The 17,102-nt window shown below is 32.3% G+C and overlaps 1 protein-coding gene across 1 annotated transcript; it reads right to left on the minus strand.

Moving 5' to 3' along the window:
• Nucleotides 1-377: 377 nt before the first annotated feature.
• Aldh (Aldehyde dehydrogenase) lies at nucleotides 378-16,724 on the minus strand. Its single transcript, XM_068766690.1, has 11 exons — nucleotides 16,577-16,724; nucleotides 16,043-16,191; nucleotides 15,731-15,827; nucleotides 13,541-13,709; nucleotides 6,983-7,131; nucleotides 4,075-4,177; nucleotides 2,924-3,100; nucleotides 2,586-2,704; nucleotides 1,724-1,917; nucleotides 811-916; nucleotides 378-607 (listed from the first exon to the last, which is right to left on the minus strand). The coding sequence occupies exons 1-11, from the start codon at nucleotides 16,679-16,681 to the stop codon at nucleotides 437-439; spliced, it is 1,539 nt and encodes a 512-aa protein (XP_068622791.1). The 5' UTR covers nucleotides 16,682-16,724; the 3' UTR covers nucleotides 378-436.
• Nucleotides 16,725-17,102: the final 378 nt, after the last annotated feature.

The following is a 17,102-nucleotide window of genomic DNA, read 5'->3' on the forward strand; positions in this document are numbered from 1 at the left end:
ATATTAGTTGAAGAAATAAAAAGTCACAAAAAACATTATCTTTTTATTAAAATATTACAGAGTATGTTTGGATGTGAACAGAACAGAAATAAACGATTTAGGTCATCCATTGTATGTGTTCACTTAACAGTAGATACATTTATGTAAATTAAGTAATAATAGTTTAATTTTATAGCATTATGAATCAAATTCGAAAACAGAATGTGTATTTGACATCTTTGTGCTACTTAGAGGTAGTTTTATGTCAATCAAAGAAAAAGCACCATAGTGTAAAAAAAGCATAGACTAGGACTTTGTAAGTCTGTCTATTATACTTTGAAACTTCAGTTCTATTGTGAAAAAAAAAGATATTTCCACTAAATTATAGTTCGTAAAGGGCGAAAAAGGCGTTTAGTGATCATTGATCTGTTGAAGTTGGGTGGTGGAATAATCCATTTTACGAGTTCTTCTCCGGGATCTTCACAACAACAGCCTTGACTTCCGTGTAATTGTGGATTCCGTAGGGTCCGTTCTCACGACCGACTCCGGACTGCTTATATCCGCCAAACGGCACTTGGTTGCCGAATACATTGTAATCATTAACCCACACAGTACCGCTGCGAAGTCCCTTCAACAATAAACATAATTAATTATAGTAAAGATTTGTAACAGTGGGATTTAATGACTAAATATATATTATATATTCTATTTTGACCACTAAATGAAATGATTATTAAAACTTTTGGAACTTTTATTTACGGAGACCAACGGAAGAAGGAACTTATAATTTATTGACCATCAGATAATAATTGAAGGTACAAGCAATCACACCTGTACAATGTAGTTGGCTTTGTCCAAATCTTTCGTGAAAACTGCCGCCGCGAGACCGTAGTCCGAATCATTAGCTCGTTCGATTACTTCGTCCATCTGCGAGAATCTGGAACAAAGAATTTAATTTTACAGCACATGTAAGAGATGACCAAGTCTAGAGTTAGTAAAAACAATATTTCCGCTATGCGAAGTTTATAATTTTTTTTTACTAATGACTTATAGTCAGAGGTCTTAGGTTCGATCCACTAAAGAAATAAGATCACAGTCGATCTCAAAGCTAAGATGAAGGAACCGACAAATTGATCATCATCATTTCAGCCGTAGAACCTCCACTGTTAAACGTAGGCATCCCCTATAGATTTCCAAAAGGACTCGTTGAAAACAGCCTGCATGCAACGTCTTTCGCCAACCTTAACAAGATCGTCTGTCTATCTTATTTGTGGAACTCTTCCGTGATCTTATGATGAATTAAGGATTTTTTCCTTTTTGTCCTGCGTCTAAAATGATGACTTTTTATTTATTCAAATAGCCACACCTACAGCAAAACAACAAAATTTCGTGCAATATAATACAAAAGTAAATATTTATACCTATGTTTATGGTTTCCTAAGCCACAGGCTCTAATTTATAAACTTCTGGGTACTTTAATAATTGTATTACTTAAGTTCGATAAAAATGTATTCTAGAATAGTTAGCAGATTTAATAAAACCATTAGTAAAATTCATAAAATTGTGGGAGTACACAGCCCTGGACATAATTATGCTGACATATATGAATAATGTTGAAAAAAAATTAAAAGGCTAATCCAAAAAATAATAAAACAAGACATGGACATTCTGTTGAATTAATTATAGTCAAGATTTTATATATTCGGTATTGTGATACTATAGGATAAGAAAAAAATATAGATACTTCATGATCTGCTGCACAGGGCCAAAGATCTCTTTGCGCGCGATGTCCATGTCGTCGCGAACATCACTGAAAACGGTGGGCTGCACGAAGTAGCCAGTTCGGGGCGCAGGACCCCCACCAGCCACTAGCCGTGCGCCTTGTTGCTTGCCGCTCTCGATCATTCGCAGCACCTGTGCGTGCTGTTCGCGGTCTACCTGCACACACATCAATTCCATATTATACTCCCCTTGAATCATTTATCATGTCAGCTGCAGGGATGACTCTAGAGATTCAAAACAACGCAACCTCGAAAATCTAACGACGCACAGTGAAAATTAGTACTAATTAAGCAGCGACGCAACTTCGAAAAAAACGCAAAACGTAACGACGCAAAGCGAGGTATTGGTGTACTATCAAATTAATCGTCGTCTATAGAAAAGTATTCAATATTTTATCATCATCACTTTAGCTGCAGGATGTCCACAGCTAAACATAGGCCTCTACTATAGACTTCCAACAAGACCGGTCAGTAACGGCCTACGTCCATCGATTTCTTTTTGTAAATATTACTGTATTCATATGGTATTCTTCATTTTAACAAGTTCGTCCTGTTCATAATGTGAACGGTCGTCTGAAACAGAGCTTGCCTTTTGTGGTCTCTACTGCACATGACTACGGCCATTTGTTCCTTCAACGTATCAATCTCTTGGGATCTCTTCTGGTTACTTCCGTCCATCTACGGATCTCCTAATTTCTGATAAAAGATTATATTATGATTAAGAAAAGGTTATATTATGTCACACATCTTATTTGCTTAAGACGTATACCTTCTGTGTGAGTTTTACTTGTTTCCTGCAACAGAATAGTTATTCACAATAATTACCTGTGGGCCCTGTTCGGTGCTTGCGTCGAATGGATCGCCTACAACTCGTTTTTTCGCCCTCTCCGCTGACAACTCAACGAACTTATCATAAATTGAATCTTCAACGAATGTACGGGAACCTAGAAATATGTATAAATTATATCTGGTAGATTTGACCATATCGATTACGGAATCTTGATCAAAAATGTTCCATAAATAAATTTGTAAAAGTTTAATAAAATGCAGGCATTGATGGATTAAGAAAAATGATAATAAAGCAGTGTGTAAGGTGCAATATTTGTGTACGTTATATTGTGGCTATACTACACGTATTATAATAAGAATATTTAAGTAATTACCTGCACAGCAACATTGTCCCATGTTATAGAAGACGGCCATGTGTGCTTTTTCCACGGCGTACTCGAGATCAGCGTCGGCGAATATTATATTAGGCGACTTGCCTCCAAGCTCCAATGTCACTCGTTTTACCGTGTCCGCTACCCCGCGCTGAATCGCCTTTCCCACTTCCGTCGACCCTGGACAACAGAACAACAACTTTCTCAACAGGAACTCACATGTAAACCTTTTTCATAAAATGCATTTTTACGAATTTAACAAAAAAGATATTTTTTAATTAAAAAAAATTCTAAAATAAAAATAACTTAATCCTTATTACATCAGCTAGCTGCCAGTCTAGACAAAATCGGTCCAGCTATTTTAGAGATATTGGAACAAATATACAGTCTAAAATTTAAAAAAAATAACTATTTTGGTATATATATTCATATGCATGTAGTAAAGCGGTTATTTAAATATACAAACAGATATTACAATGATATATATATGCATTAAAATTGTAAAGGAAATATACTTTAATTTGAAATATATCATATTTATACATAAAATTACATTCTTTGGCTCTATTGTAATAAAGACGAAAAAATACACATAATGCGGTTTTCAAAGGATGTAACATTTGAATCGATCGACAATGTACAATAAAATTTAAGTATGCTATTGTATTGTTGTTAGTGTTACTTTCTTGTACGAGCCTAACCTCGTCAAGCGATTTAAGGAAGCCTCTAAATAATGCAACAAAATTGTAAACCCTCCAACATGTACACACTTATACTACTCCTGCTGACCTTCGTAACTATGTAAACGTCCCTAAAATATAGGAATGACTCTATACATTTCTATATTGTATGGACGTTTACATACATTACAATGATTACAGTCGAATAATGTCCACAGTTGGACATAATTGTCTGCCATTGCTTTCCAATAAGACCGGTTGAAAGCATCCCTACATCCAGTGTCTTCCGTCTGCCCATCTTGTAGGTTTTTTATAAATTAATTTTAATACGTTGTAATCCGAATTTTGAAAACGCTTTTCTTATTGCATTATCATTACGTTATTTATTATTTCTAAAAACAATTGATTTTTGGACAGCGTGTACTACATCACGATTGTTTGACAGCAAAATAAAAAGTTGGAATTGTTTTATACCGGTGAAGGCAATCTTGTTGACATCTGGGTGAGCGACGAGGGCTGCTCCGGTGTCTCCAAACCCTGGTAATACGTTAACAACTCCGGCAGGGAATCCGGCTTCCTAAGAAATTATAAAATTCTTTAATAACAATATCAACAAGATATACAAATCTAATGTGATGACATATACTTCTACTAACAAAAAGAAAACAAGGAGATTTTTTGGATGTTTAGTTATACCTATGACCTCGCAGTCAAAACGTAAAAAAATAAAAAATTACCCGCGATTTAATTTGTTAAAAATATTTCCCCCTCCTCCTCGCGTCTCCTACTCATTGCTGATGATCGTGATTCCCTGGACACGGAGTAATCTTTGTCCTTATTATACTGCGCCACCTGACCCTTTTTATTAGTGGAGCGCAGCATAGAGTTTGGTTCCAAGTGCCGAACGAACGATCTCTTCCACTTTTCCCCCCAACTTTTCTTTATTGTAGAGATTTGTAATAAATAGTATTACTATTGGAATTTTGCACATTTGACAGTTCGCTGTGAACTTCGTGCGTTTGACAGTTCTCTTTGGAGTTTCCATTTTGTAAGTTCAGACGATACAATTTTATAATTGTGTAATACATACATCGGACAGTGTTTATAAATTACGAAAATTATTTATTTATTTATATCACTCGAAGATATGATACAATAGTTTATTTAATATTTTGTAAAGCGACAATTCAATAAATTCTGGCAATGCAGACTGCATTCGAGATAGCCACAATTAATATAATAGTTTCAAAATGGACAAATGAAACTATTGTTATACTAACCTATATTTACATGTTATTTTATTTTTAGTGTATTAATATCAGAAATCGGAAGTAAGCGATATATTATTATAAATAATGCACATGTCCTTGTTATTCGAATCGGCGCAAACAAGTTACTCATAAAGTAAATATTAACGTCCACAACGAGGATACTGAGGTGAAAATGATTCGTTCTATTAAATTATAGCGATTTAATGCACAACGACCGATATCGCGCGGCAAACAGTTTTTATCTTATCAACCACACGAAGAATATGTTGTTCATATAGTAGTGAAATATTTTGAAGCAAATTGTTTACAATTCTGTTATTGTTGCCTTTTCCAATGAACTGTGCTGAAGTTACGTAACTTTGGTAATCAATATGATTTGCTTTAATTGTTCACATATGTGTTTTTTTTATAAATAATTCAAATTGATAATTTATTAGAATTAATTTTACCTTTAGAAATAAGACAAAAACATTGCAAAGTTTTAAGCATTTTTTCTAGAGAGTCATTGAGACCATGAAAATTTTAAAGCGATGCATCACAAACATATGTAAAAAGACGACGGATGCAGGCTGCTTCCAAACAATCTCATTAGGGAGGCCTTCATCTGGAAATGGACGTCATATAGCTGCAATGATATTGTCGTATCAATGTTCGTATTTACCTTTTGAAATATTTACTTATAAAAAATATATAAATAGTAATTATGACATAGGCTCGATGTTAAGGAAATGAAGACTTAAAAAAGGCTGTGAAACATCTCCGTTCTCCGCCAAGAGTACGCTAATAAATAGATAGCATACAACTCAAATAACGACGACAATAAACCGGTTATTTGTGAGATCAATTCGAATAGGCAGTCGATTAAAAGCACACACTTGTTAATGACATCTAAAAATAAGGGTGGTGTTAATTTATTTTTCATTTCAATAATAACATTCTTGACATATTTACGGTATAATTTCAAATTGTAGTTAATGTTTTTGTCATTATAAGAAACCAATTCGATAAACTTGACCCGAGATAACTATTGCCGGAACAACTTGTTTGGTAATGAAAATTGTTTTACCGGTTTATTACATAATGAACATTTGGCGCGACGATTGAACTGTCAACTGTCTATTTCAAATGTCACGTATGTGTGACGTAGTAGGTGGAGAGTCAAACAAGGTCGCAGGCAGTCTTTGAATGCGTGCAACGCAAGACTGGTCATCATAGCGATCTTTTGGGGAGACCAATGCCTTGCAGTTGGCGCCTTTCGGCTAATATGAGTGCATTCTATATTATTACTATGTTTAACGATATAAAATATCAATAATCATCATGAAAAATCTTTAAAGTTAAAAACGACAAGCCCAGCATAAATTAATATTCAGTGTTACTTTTTACATTTTGATATTAATTATATTTCAACAACATCATAACTCAATTGTCAGACTAGGTTTCCATATCTATTTATGGAGCATTTATGCTCACCCAAATTTAAAATGAAAATACACTTTTTGTGTTTCTAGTATACGAAATAAATTTCGGCTAAGATACGGCTATTTGTTACTTATTGTTTGTTAATAAGTTATCTGTATTACTTTAGCTTAAGCTGCGACGTTTAACATTAACTTGTAAAAATGTATCTGTTTAGCTTTCAAAATATGACATGATAGAGAAAGGTATTGGAGTTTTTAGATATGACGAATTAGAACATCCGTAGAAAATTTCATCCATCTGTGCCACCATCTGTTCTACGTATTGTGGTTTCTTCTTTTTTTTTCTTATTCATTTTCTCTACGCACTAAATGTCGTGCACACCGCAACTTCAACTTGCAAATCCGCAAATATTTTGTTTATTTTTGTTCGTCTACTCATCTCTTATGTAATAAAGGCTACCAGTCTCTACCAGTTTTCAATGTACAATGGATTTTCAATCCATTCTATAAATTGACCACCGCTCGTTTTAATTTTCCTTGGTAATCAAATCTAAACAATGGTCGTGTGAAAGATATTGCAGTTTGCGATAACACCGTCGTTTGCAATTCATATTTCGCCTATTTCATTTGATTTTTCTTGTGTTAAAAGTTCTATCACAAAAATGATGATTATGATGGTAAATAAAATACCTTTACAAGTTGAGCTAAATAGAGTGCTGAAAGTGGCGTCTGCTCTGCCGGCTTCAGTACAACGGTGTTGCCGGTCGCAAGAGCTGGACCCAGTTTCCATGCCGCCATCAGCAACGGGAAGTTCCATGGGATGATTTGCCCGCAGACACCTGCAACAATACCATCATTGATTACTATATTCCTATACTAAGCAGTTTGCATAAATTAAATTTTATTTTGAAAATACAATTTGCATAATTTTAACAAACTGGAAATATAAGATTTTAATCGATCTTTTATTATTTCTGTAATCAGAAAGAGATTTGATAGAGCAGCTTCTTATTAGACTCTTATGATAGACACGTATCGAGAACATTATAAAATCCATTACAAAAGAGATACCCACACCTTTTTTCTCATTCTTTCAAAATTTAGCTGTTTTCAGTGGAACTCCTGCAATTACATTTCAACCATGTTCTCAAAAGTAAAAAAAAAATTGAAAAATAGATCTAATAATGGATCTTGCATTGCGACAGAGTTCGTATCAGCGTATTTCGTCCGTTTCAAGTTCGTTTGTAAGTCTGAACTAGCGTTACAATCGCCGAAAAACCTACAATGTCCACCAGATTCTTAGGCGTTTTTCTCATGGATATCTTTAAAACTTCCTACAGACAGCAACATTTTTACCATATTACCAAAACTAGACAAAAAACGAGAAGATTAGATCACGACACGTTGTACTGAACATGGAATATACAAGTTTTTACTATAGTCGCTGAACTTATACAAACTCTCGCTGACGATTTGTGAATCCCCAGTATTTTTCTGCACTTTAACTGGTCTACCTTAAAATACCCGATGAACCCTGGAATCGGCTTGAACTCATCGAGATATGACATTAGGATATGAACATGACGTCCTCTACACCGGACATATTTCAATACATGTAGGCACTAATTTCAATATACATATTTAAAACACATGTAACTAAACAGAAAAAGAAATATAAATAATTAACGTTGATTTTTCTAGAACAATAATTACAGACAGTATACAGTATTCATTATTACCAGAAAATTACCCACAGTTATGACCCATTGCGGGCAGATTCAAATTTAAAATAGATTAAAAATAAATAAATAATTAGTTGATGACGAATAAGAGTTCTATTAAAATTCAAATGTTAAATAAATTAATTTTATCTTTTATAAAGGAGTCCATATTCTTTATATCTCTATTTCATACATAATAAAATCTATACTAGGTTCCTGATCTATGTTTATAAGGAAATGAAATTGCAGAGTCCAACGCTAGGCAGAAACCGGTAATAGCGAAGGGCCGCTCTAAGCCTGCACCGTCTGAATATGTCGCCTTTAAGTCAACTTGTATGAATAATAATAAAATACCTACCTACAAGTAACGTACAAGTGCATATAAAAATATTCTGTTCTATTAATTTTGTTTTCTTTAAACACTTCCACAACACAACGCACAAAGTGTCATATTGTCGTAGATTTTAGATAATACTGCACGAATTTTAAAAAGTATGCTTATCGTAGGCATACACAGTCCTGGCCATAAACACGTTAAAGTTCAGAAAATTGAGAATAAAAAAATTTTAGATAGAAAATATATACTTAATTTGTATGTTTCCTTCTCCTTTTTTAATAATCTGTAAGGTGATTTAAAATTTACCTCATTAGTGCAGCATATTGATATGTGGTAGTCCTACGGTAACGGACTACATTCTCTATAATTCACACTTGATCCATTAATTATATGTGATTGTCACTGCTCACAAGTTTCCCGAGGAGGAACAGCAGCGTTTTTCGCGTATATGATACGCATACCACACTGCGATCACCAACCCCCCTGACAAGTGTAGCGATTATGGTTTATCTCCCCATAGATATTTTTGGGGGAAGCATGTGCCTTGCAGTTTGCGTCTATATTGTCTACATTGTCACTCGGTGTTTAGCACTAATCTGTGTAACAACTCCTGAAGATGCCCCGTGGAGGGGTGAAACACGTGTTGAGTGAATTTACGGTGGCGGTTGTGTAGTTGGCATTGTCTGTCGCATGCGCATTTACGAGCGGGCTGGCGGGCGGTGCACTTTCATGCACGACAACCACTGCATGTGCGGAGGTGGCTAGATATTGGTCCTTTCTTATTTAGGATGGACTTCCGCAATGTAACGCCTGAATCCATTAAATAATTGTTACAGCAGTAATCGGAACCAATCAAAACCTCTTATTTTTTAAGATAAACATGCTAAATAATATAAGTATGTTTTGCCTACAAATCGCTTTATTTTGGTCTAAAAATTATTGCATAACATACGATATACAAATACAGTGTGCTTTGTTAAAAAGTATATGTATAATATATGTCTTATGAAAATGACCATAAAGTGCGGTTTAGCATGTATCAAGAACAATAGGGCAGCGTACTGAACTGACCTTGGTCACTATCAATGACACGGCTTAACTATACGCACCCATGAATTTTATAAAATTTAGTTACATAAGTTACAATTATATTTACAAAACATATCACCGTCGTCATTTCAGATATGGGATATCTACTCTTGAACATAGCATTTCTAAGCAATTTTACAATATGAGCAGTTGTTTCAACTTTATATTAATGACTTGTAGTTATTCGTAAAATGTCTGTGTATTCTTTTCGCTGACGATACCTCATTTATATTTAAAGTTGACCGTAATAGGAATAATGACGATGTAAATAGTACTTTGTCATGTGTTCATCGTTGGTTCCAAAATACTAATTTAGTATTACATGCTAAGAAAACTAAATGCGTTTAATTTAAACTTTTGAAGTGAAAATTGTTTCTTAATTAATACACACATTCTAGGGTACACGGTCATATTTATTGCGTTTGCATTTTTCCTAATCCTTTCATTCAACACTTCACTTTCGTCGCCTTCCCTCCAGAATATTACAGGAACATTGAAGTGTTAGAATTGACTCAATATATTTCATGGGTATAACGTTAGATAAAAAGCTTTAGTGGAGCACCCATCTCTTCAACATACACTCTTCTACACACTTGCAATAAAAAGTAAGACAATTAACGGCCTTTAATATGGCTCGTTTCGGATATTTTAGCTACTTTCATAGTATTTTGGCTTCCGGTAATTTATAATAGATCAGTGACACCGATAAATATTTATTTAAGTTATAACATATACATTAAACTTGGCTAAATTTCATTTAAGAAGAGCAACTGTTAAGTCTCACGCCGGCTCTTCTCAGCATATCAGCATTCCGAAACGATAGTAGCTTACTACTGGTGATGTAAATATAATTAACGATTTGAATAAAGATATTTTAAATGTGAAGACGCATCCAGCTTCTTCCGACGACCTTAACAAAGATCGTTTTACCACCTTGTAGGTGAAAGACCTAATTCATAGTTGCGTTATAATTACTCACAGGCGGCATAGACAGAGAGTGTTGTCGCTTGAATAGCCAGAGCGTTCGAATATATCAAGGCGTTGTTATGCTCCTAGTCAAACATAAGAAGAATCTTCGAAACTGCCTTGGAAGTTTATTATAATCACTAACATAATATGAGTGTGTATATCTGACGTATATTATAGTTATTATCGATTACTAAATCTAAGGTAATATCAACGTAACATATATATTAATATATCACCAAAACATCATTCAATATATACGTATCCAAAGGCTGAATTAATAACATTATCATAACTTAGTTATAACATTCAGTTCTTTCTCCCAAAACGTTTACTCCGTCAATAATGAGTAACAACCGGAGTTCTCATATTCGATACATATATACCTATCGATAAAGTATTGGCTCGTATTCGTAATAAAAAGCTTATTAAAACAAAGCCAGAATTCACAGAAATTAAAGTCTTACTATTACTTATCAACACGTCTGCAAAAATGTATTGCATATCTACAGAAACTATCGATTTTTCCAGAAAATGTGATATGCACAATATAGTGCAACACAAGCAAAAACAAATTTTGTATATCTAAGAATCGATTCATCGAATATCGAGTTTTGATTCATCGATACAACGAGTTAGTTGGAGTGTAAATTAATCTTTGGGCAATGTGTGCAGTTTTATAATAGATTCCCAGATAATGTTCAAAAAGTTCCTATTGGTAGATTTAAAAAAAATTGTAAAAGAACGTTTGTATGCAAAAGGTAACTATACCGTAAATGACTATAAAAGATGACATACCTTACACATGTGTGAATGTTTATTAAATATGTAATCTCATATTATTTTTATTTTGTCATCTTGATGTCAATAAGAGATATAATCTATCCTATCTTGAATCAACAATTTTTGCATTTGAATTTTTATAAAAACACTCTAATAAACATAAAACTCTATGGTCTTTTACCATTTTGTTCAGATTTGGCACACGATCGATTAATAGTCGCTAATTTTATTATTTAGAGATATTTTCTATTATTTTTAATACATAATTTAGTTAATTTATAGCACTATAACTTAAGGTAACGGTTGTAGGTAGTATAATTATGGCCTCGGCTGTGTACGGGAAAGAATAATAAATAAATAATTTATGCAATATTACATAAAACATATGATGATAAATATGTTGTGGTGTTGGCGTGCCTAAGCAAATAAAAAAATAGGACAAAATATTCTTGGTTGCAATTATTTTAATTCCGCATGTACATAGATGAAATACTAAAAGTATAAAATTAATTATGTACTAAATATTAGGGGGACCGGAAAATACTATCGCATTTTTATGTTAAATTCACACGACTACATTTTAAACCAGTTTTTATTTCTATTCAACAATATATTCACTTTCATTATCAACAATTCAAAACAACAAAATTTGCAATGCCGGAGCTGTGAAATCGATAGTTTTATTTTTTGTTAAATATGTCGACATAAACGATATTACTTTCCGACTCCCCTAATATATTGATGACAATATAAGTTAAGAAAAAATTAAAAAGAACGCTCTTGAATGCATCTATAGAAAAATACCCCCTTGTACCGACCTTGTAATCTCCCACCGCTTCGGACATTTACACTTGCGGCCATTACCCGCAGACATCGTGCATAGTAACAGAATTGCAAGCGAGTTGAATCACCGTACTTTATGCACTAGCATTCAAACTATGCGTGTTTTATCTACGTATATTATCGTGTATCGTAAAACATGGCATGGTTAAGGGCTTAACATTCTTTATTTCGCGTAATAACTATCGCTAGCCAAAAATATGTAAAAAAATTAAGGTATATGTTAATTATATCACCAATAATAGTATTATTTTATTGACTAAACTAAAACAGTAATGATATCACAATAAGGAATGTAAATAACAAGTTGAATAAAGTTAATACAACGTAGAATAACTTATAACTAGAATATACAAGATACTGGATTGTATGCGTAGCTTGTACATAGCAATCTATAATATGTTATATGAGTTAAAACCATGTTTTTTATGTAATAAGAATAAATAAGTATACCTTCTCAATGTATTAGGACCCTCAATAAAAAAGATGAAAGAAATCGGCGAAGTCTTTTTCAAGTACAGTAACCAAGGGAAATAGCAATTCACTCTTATGTGTGTAATTTTATTTAAATTTATTGTTATAAATATTCATTTCGCTTTTTGAAATTCGAATTTATCGTTCACATAGCTCTTTATAAGTACTATCATAACCTCAATTATTTATTTTTAAACCCGTTCTAACACCGGCTCAAAATGCTGATAAAAGTCGGCCAGTAACCCAACAGGTGCTTTTTTTAAAAAAGAAATTAAAAAAAAATACGTTGTTAACCTTTTCATGTAATTTAGGCATCATCAAATATATCACATTATCACAGATCGTGTGATACTAAAGGGTTCCCATAAATGCACGAATTAAGTTACAAACAAAAAAAAATATTATTAAATAAATAAAAAATAATCTATTCTATCACACGTAATTTATAATCTATTGTTATTAAAGTACATTTGGAAACGGGCGCGCAGATTTTCAAATAAAATTGGAACTGTATTCAAACGAAATCAACATAAACACGTGTTCAATAGAAATCGAGAGTTAATGAAATAACTATTCAACTTGTTATCGATCAAAGACGACGTAATCACCTAACCTAAGCCTACGATACAGTTCCAAATGACATCTTAGTTTTAAATCTAAATTTAAAATTAAAAGTATATTATTAAATAAATCTTATTATAGCATTTGAGTTGTTACTTTATCGAAGTATGAGGAACCCGCCCACTGCTATTTCAAATTATTGCAATTCTTTGCGCTACAACGGCGACCTTGATCATTCTGTAAACATTCTTACTTATGATTGGATTTATTGCTATAACTAGTTTATATTCGTTAGTAGCTTATTTGTATGGAAGCTGCGTATAACTTTGCGTATTCATTCTGTTTTCGTCTCATTGTCTAATGCCATGAAAATGCATTTGAATATAAAAGGTTACGTACTAAATTTATCTAAGAAATATATTGAACATTTATGAAAAATTTATCTATTAAGTAAACAATAGAGAAAAAAAAACTCACCGACTGGTTCGTGGCGTGTGTAGGCGAAATAATTTCCATCTGTTGGTAGTACCATGCCATGGTTCTTGTCGGCCCAACCTGCGTAGTAGCGTAGATATTTTGACAGTCCCGCGACGTCACCGAAGTACGATGCGGTGTATGGTTTCCCATTGTCGAGGGTTTCCAAACTCTAAACATGAAACCCGAAATGAATACCTATACTATTCGCTTGACAGAGTGAATATAGCATACATCAAACTTTGTTAAATTTTATTTTAAAAGAGCAAAATGTTGTGTTTCTGACCGGCTCTTTTTAGCAGATTAGTATTCCGAGCTAGTGGTAGCTTACTCTCGGACTGACTACACCGAACTTAGCTAGTTGAATAAAGATATTTTGAATTAAAATTGCAGTTTCCTCCGTACTTTTACGTACAAGTGAAAGGATTAGATTGTAATAAAATTTAAAGATGCGTTTACACGAGGCTATTTTCGTAAAAGCTCAAGCACAATTCCTTTAATCAAAAAATTCGTTATCTGTATTAGTGCCGGATTTTGGGACTTAATGATAAAATTTGATATAAAATGTTTTTTTTTATTATTTTTAAACAGCGAAACAATACAAAATGTTTATTCCTCAACAGGTGTAGATTAACATTTAGACACCAATGTAATCACATCTAAATAATACAGATCATCATCGTCATATCAACCGATAGACGCTCACTGCAAGATATAAGCCTTCCAAAATGATCACCATGATAATTGGTCTTGTGCTGCCCGCATCCAGCGACTTCTCGCAACCTTAAACTTTTGGTCCCAACGGAGAACAATCGCACGAGTGATATGCCACACGACGAGCAATTCTTCGTGTTTCATCGGTATCCTCGTTTCCTCTGCGAATCTCAAAATATCTGATCGGCCTCATAGCGAATCTCCGAGCATAGCCTTATCCGTTTCACTCTGGGTGAACTTGAGCTTTCTTATTAGGCCCCCTGTCAACGACCACGATCAGATCAAAGACCTTTTAATAAGAACCGTCAACCATCGAATGTTTTCCTGCAAATATAGTATTAGAAGTTTATAGCTTCAAAATTTCATTCTAATCAACAGAAAAATGCTAGTGTAATTAAAACACGATATTCTCATTGTCCTCACAAAGAAATATCTTAATAGAACACGTTAGTCATCATATTCGTTTTATATAATGTTATAAAATACTACTATCAGTTCACTTTACATGACTTGCATTTATATTCGCACTGTTATTACACAAACAACAAAAAAATACGTTATGAAAAAGTTAACACCGTATTAATTTTAAAAAATATTACTTAAAACATATATTTTAAGTAATAATAATTTTTTCATCAAAATTATCATACTTTTATCCAAAAATTTAATTATTAACCATTTTATTTCAACAAACGAAAGATTTTGAGTGGAATATGTAAGTATAAAATTAAAAAAGAAATAATTGAAAGTCAAAATAAAAGTTTTAAATTATGCTATATCGAATAATTCTTCCAGCGTTACTTTATATAGCATTGCTATTTAGCAATTTATAAATGCTATATGAGTAAATATTCGCGCAATAATTTTCACTTAATAAGAAGTTATGGAAAACTTTTAAGCATTTTATAAGATTATTTTCTGTAATGTATTCAAATAATGCATTGATAAGCATTACATAATTATTTTTTTTACAGTTAAGTTATTAGTTAGAGAATGTCTATCTAATATTTCATAAATATAAATTTAATCAAAATCTCTTTGGTTGCATTATCTGCAACTAGCTGATATTGATACCACATAAACCAAATAATGTGTAAAATGTTTCTTTGATGGTACCCTCTTAACTATGTCTTGCTGAACCAAAATATTATACCTGACTACATTCCAGTAACAAAGATATAAAAATTAAAAGTCTCTTTCAGTCATAGAATCAGGACAACATCCTTTTTTTACTTAAGATAGATCAGCTAAAAGTAAAATTAATGTGACATATTGAATCTACATGGAAGGTACAATAAAGACTGCATTTAAATTTCCAGTAGTACATATTTGTTGAAAACAAATAATAGTTTACATTTCATTTAAGAGAATCTAAATATAATATAAATTTCTAAGTCTTTAATAACTGAAGTGTTTAGTCCTGCAAAATAGTTAACTGTAATTCCATATAACAATAAAAAATATGAGTTTTATACATACAGCTAAATACACTTTGTCTCTGTCTATCAGGTCAGCCAGCTTGTTCAGTAAGTAACCACGATGTGAGGCATCCATCCTTCTCCATGGAGATCCCAATCTATTTTCAATTTAAAATAATTTTATTATTAAGATAAAAACTTCTAGATGTTAAGCTAATAGGCAATGTAATATTTAAACCTAACATAATTATGAAATATTTTGTAAAACAATATTATGAATGGTGAAAAATATTCATAAATAAAATTATAGATTAGCAGTTATTCATCAACTAGAAACCTCGAAAATTATTGTCATAAAAGCTAATGATTTAACCTGAATGCATCCTTAGCCGCTTTAACTGCTTTATCTACATCTGCTTTGCCTGCCTGTTGTACTTCTGCAATAATCTTCTCTGTGGCCGGATTTTCTGTAGTAAATGTTTTTCCGTCTGATGACTTGACCCATTCATTATTAATAAAAAGCTGTAAAAAAGGGGGAAGTGCTATAAACATGTTATAAAATTAATACCAATTACTTTTTTTTTAATAAAATATACTAGAAACAAATCTAAATTTTTCAGAAGATTAACATGTACTGCAAAAACTAAGATCTTCAGATTTTAGCACTTATTTATCCACCAATATTACATCTTCGTCTGCTATGTAAGTATATTAAAGTGACCAGATATGTAAAAAGATATATAAAATAACAAAAATAATCATTAACTAAATAATCATCATAACGCATCTAATTTGAATAAACACTGTTATAGTATAGCTAGATAAAATTCATATGTTATTTACAAAATAAATTATTTACGATAAATAAAAATAGTATTCATTTTTTCTTTAATAAAAATATATTCACCCCTGTATATAGTATTTCCGGATTAGTTTGAGGTGCCGGTGCAGCTGCAGAAGCAAAATAGGCTTTTTGACCTTGTAAAACTTTTTTTGTTAAGTTTCGAAGCATATTTATTAGTTTTACTTTAACTCGTCAACTACCCAACGCTACTTTAAGCAGACTGGTGTTATTTAAGGAAGGGCAAAAATTATCGATAAATAATGATATCGATAGTAGTTAGAAAACTATCGACAGATATCATCGATATTTTTATTCTCGAATTATCTATGTTTGATATTTATTTTTGAATACCAAATCCGATATTTTTTTACGCCATATGTTTAATATTATTCATACATTTCATTTTATTGTAATATTATTTTAAGAAATTAATGTATATCTAAAATAAAAACGAAAAAATGACATTGACAGTCATTACTGTCTAATTTTGCCGGATGTGTATTATTGTAAACTTTAAGATGTCCTTATAGTAATTAAATTGTCAGTGTTTTATCACTAACATTAAAATTATAAGGAATCAGTATCGAGA

This window comes from Battus philenor, unplaced genomic scaffold (genome assembly GCF_028537555.1).
Source record: "Battus philenor isolate CCGP_79_NKW_IND1 unplaced genomic scaffold, ilBatPhil1.0.hap1 SCAF_21, whole genome shotgun sequence".
In the NCBI taxonomy this organism is placed as follows: Eukaryota; Metazoa; Arthropoda; class Insecta; order Lepidoptera; family Papilionidae; genus Battus; species Battus philenor.

Bases quoted from the DNA above. Each gene is read 5' to 3' on its own strand.
- Aldh (XM_068766690.1), bottom strand. From the start codon at position 16,681: ATGCTTCGAAACTTAACAAAAAAAGTTTTACAAGGTCAAAAAGCCTAT. The intron at 15,828-16,042 runs GTTAAATCATTA...AATTGAAAATAG, and splicing joins GCGGCTAAGGATGCATTCAG to ATTGGGATCTCCATGGAGAA. The intron at 2,705-2,923 runs GTAATTACTTAA...ACATATTTCTAG, and splicing joins GGGACAATGTTGCTGTGCAG to GTTCCCGTACATTCGTTGAA.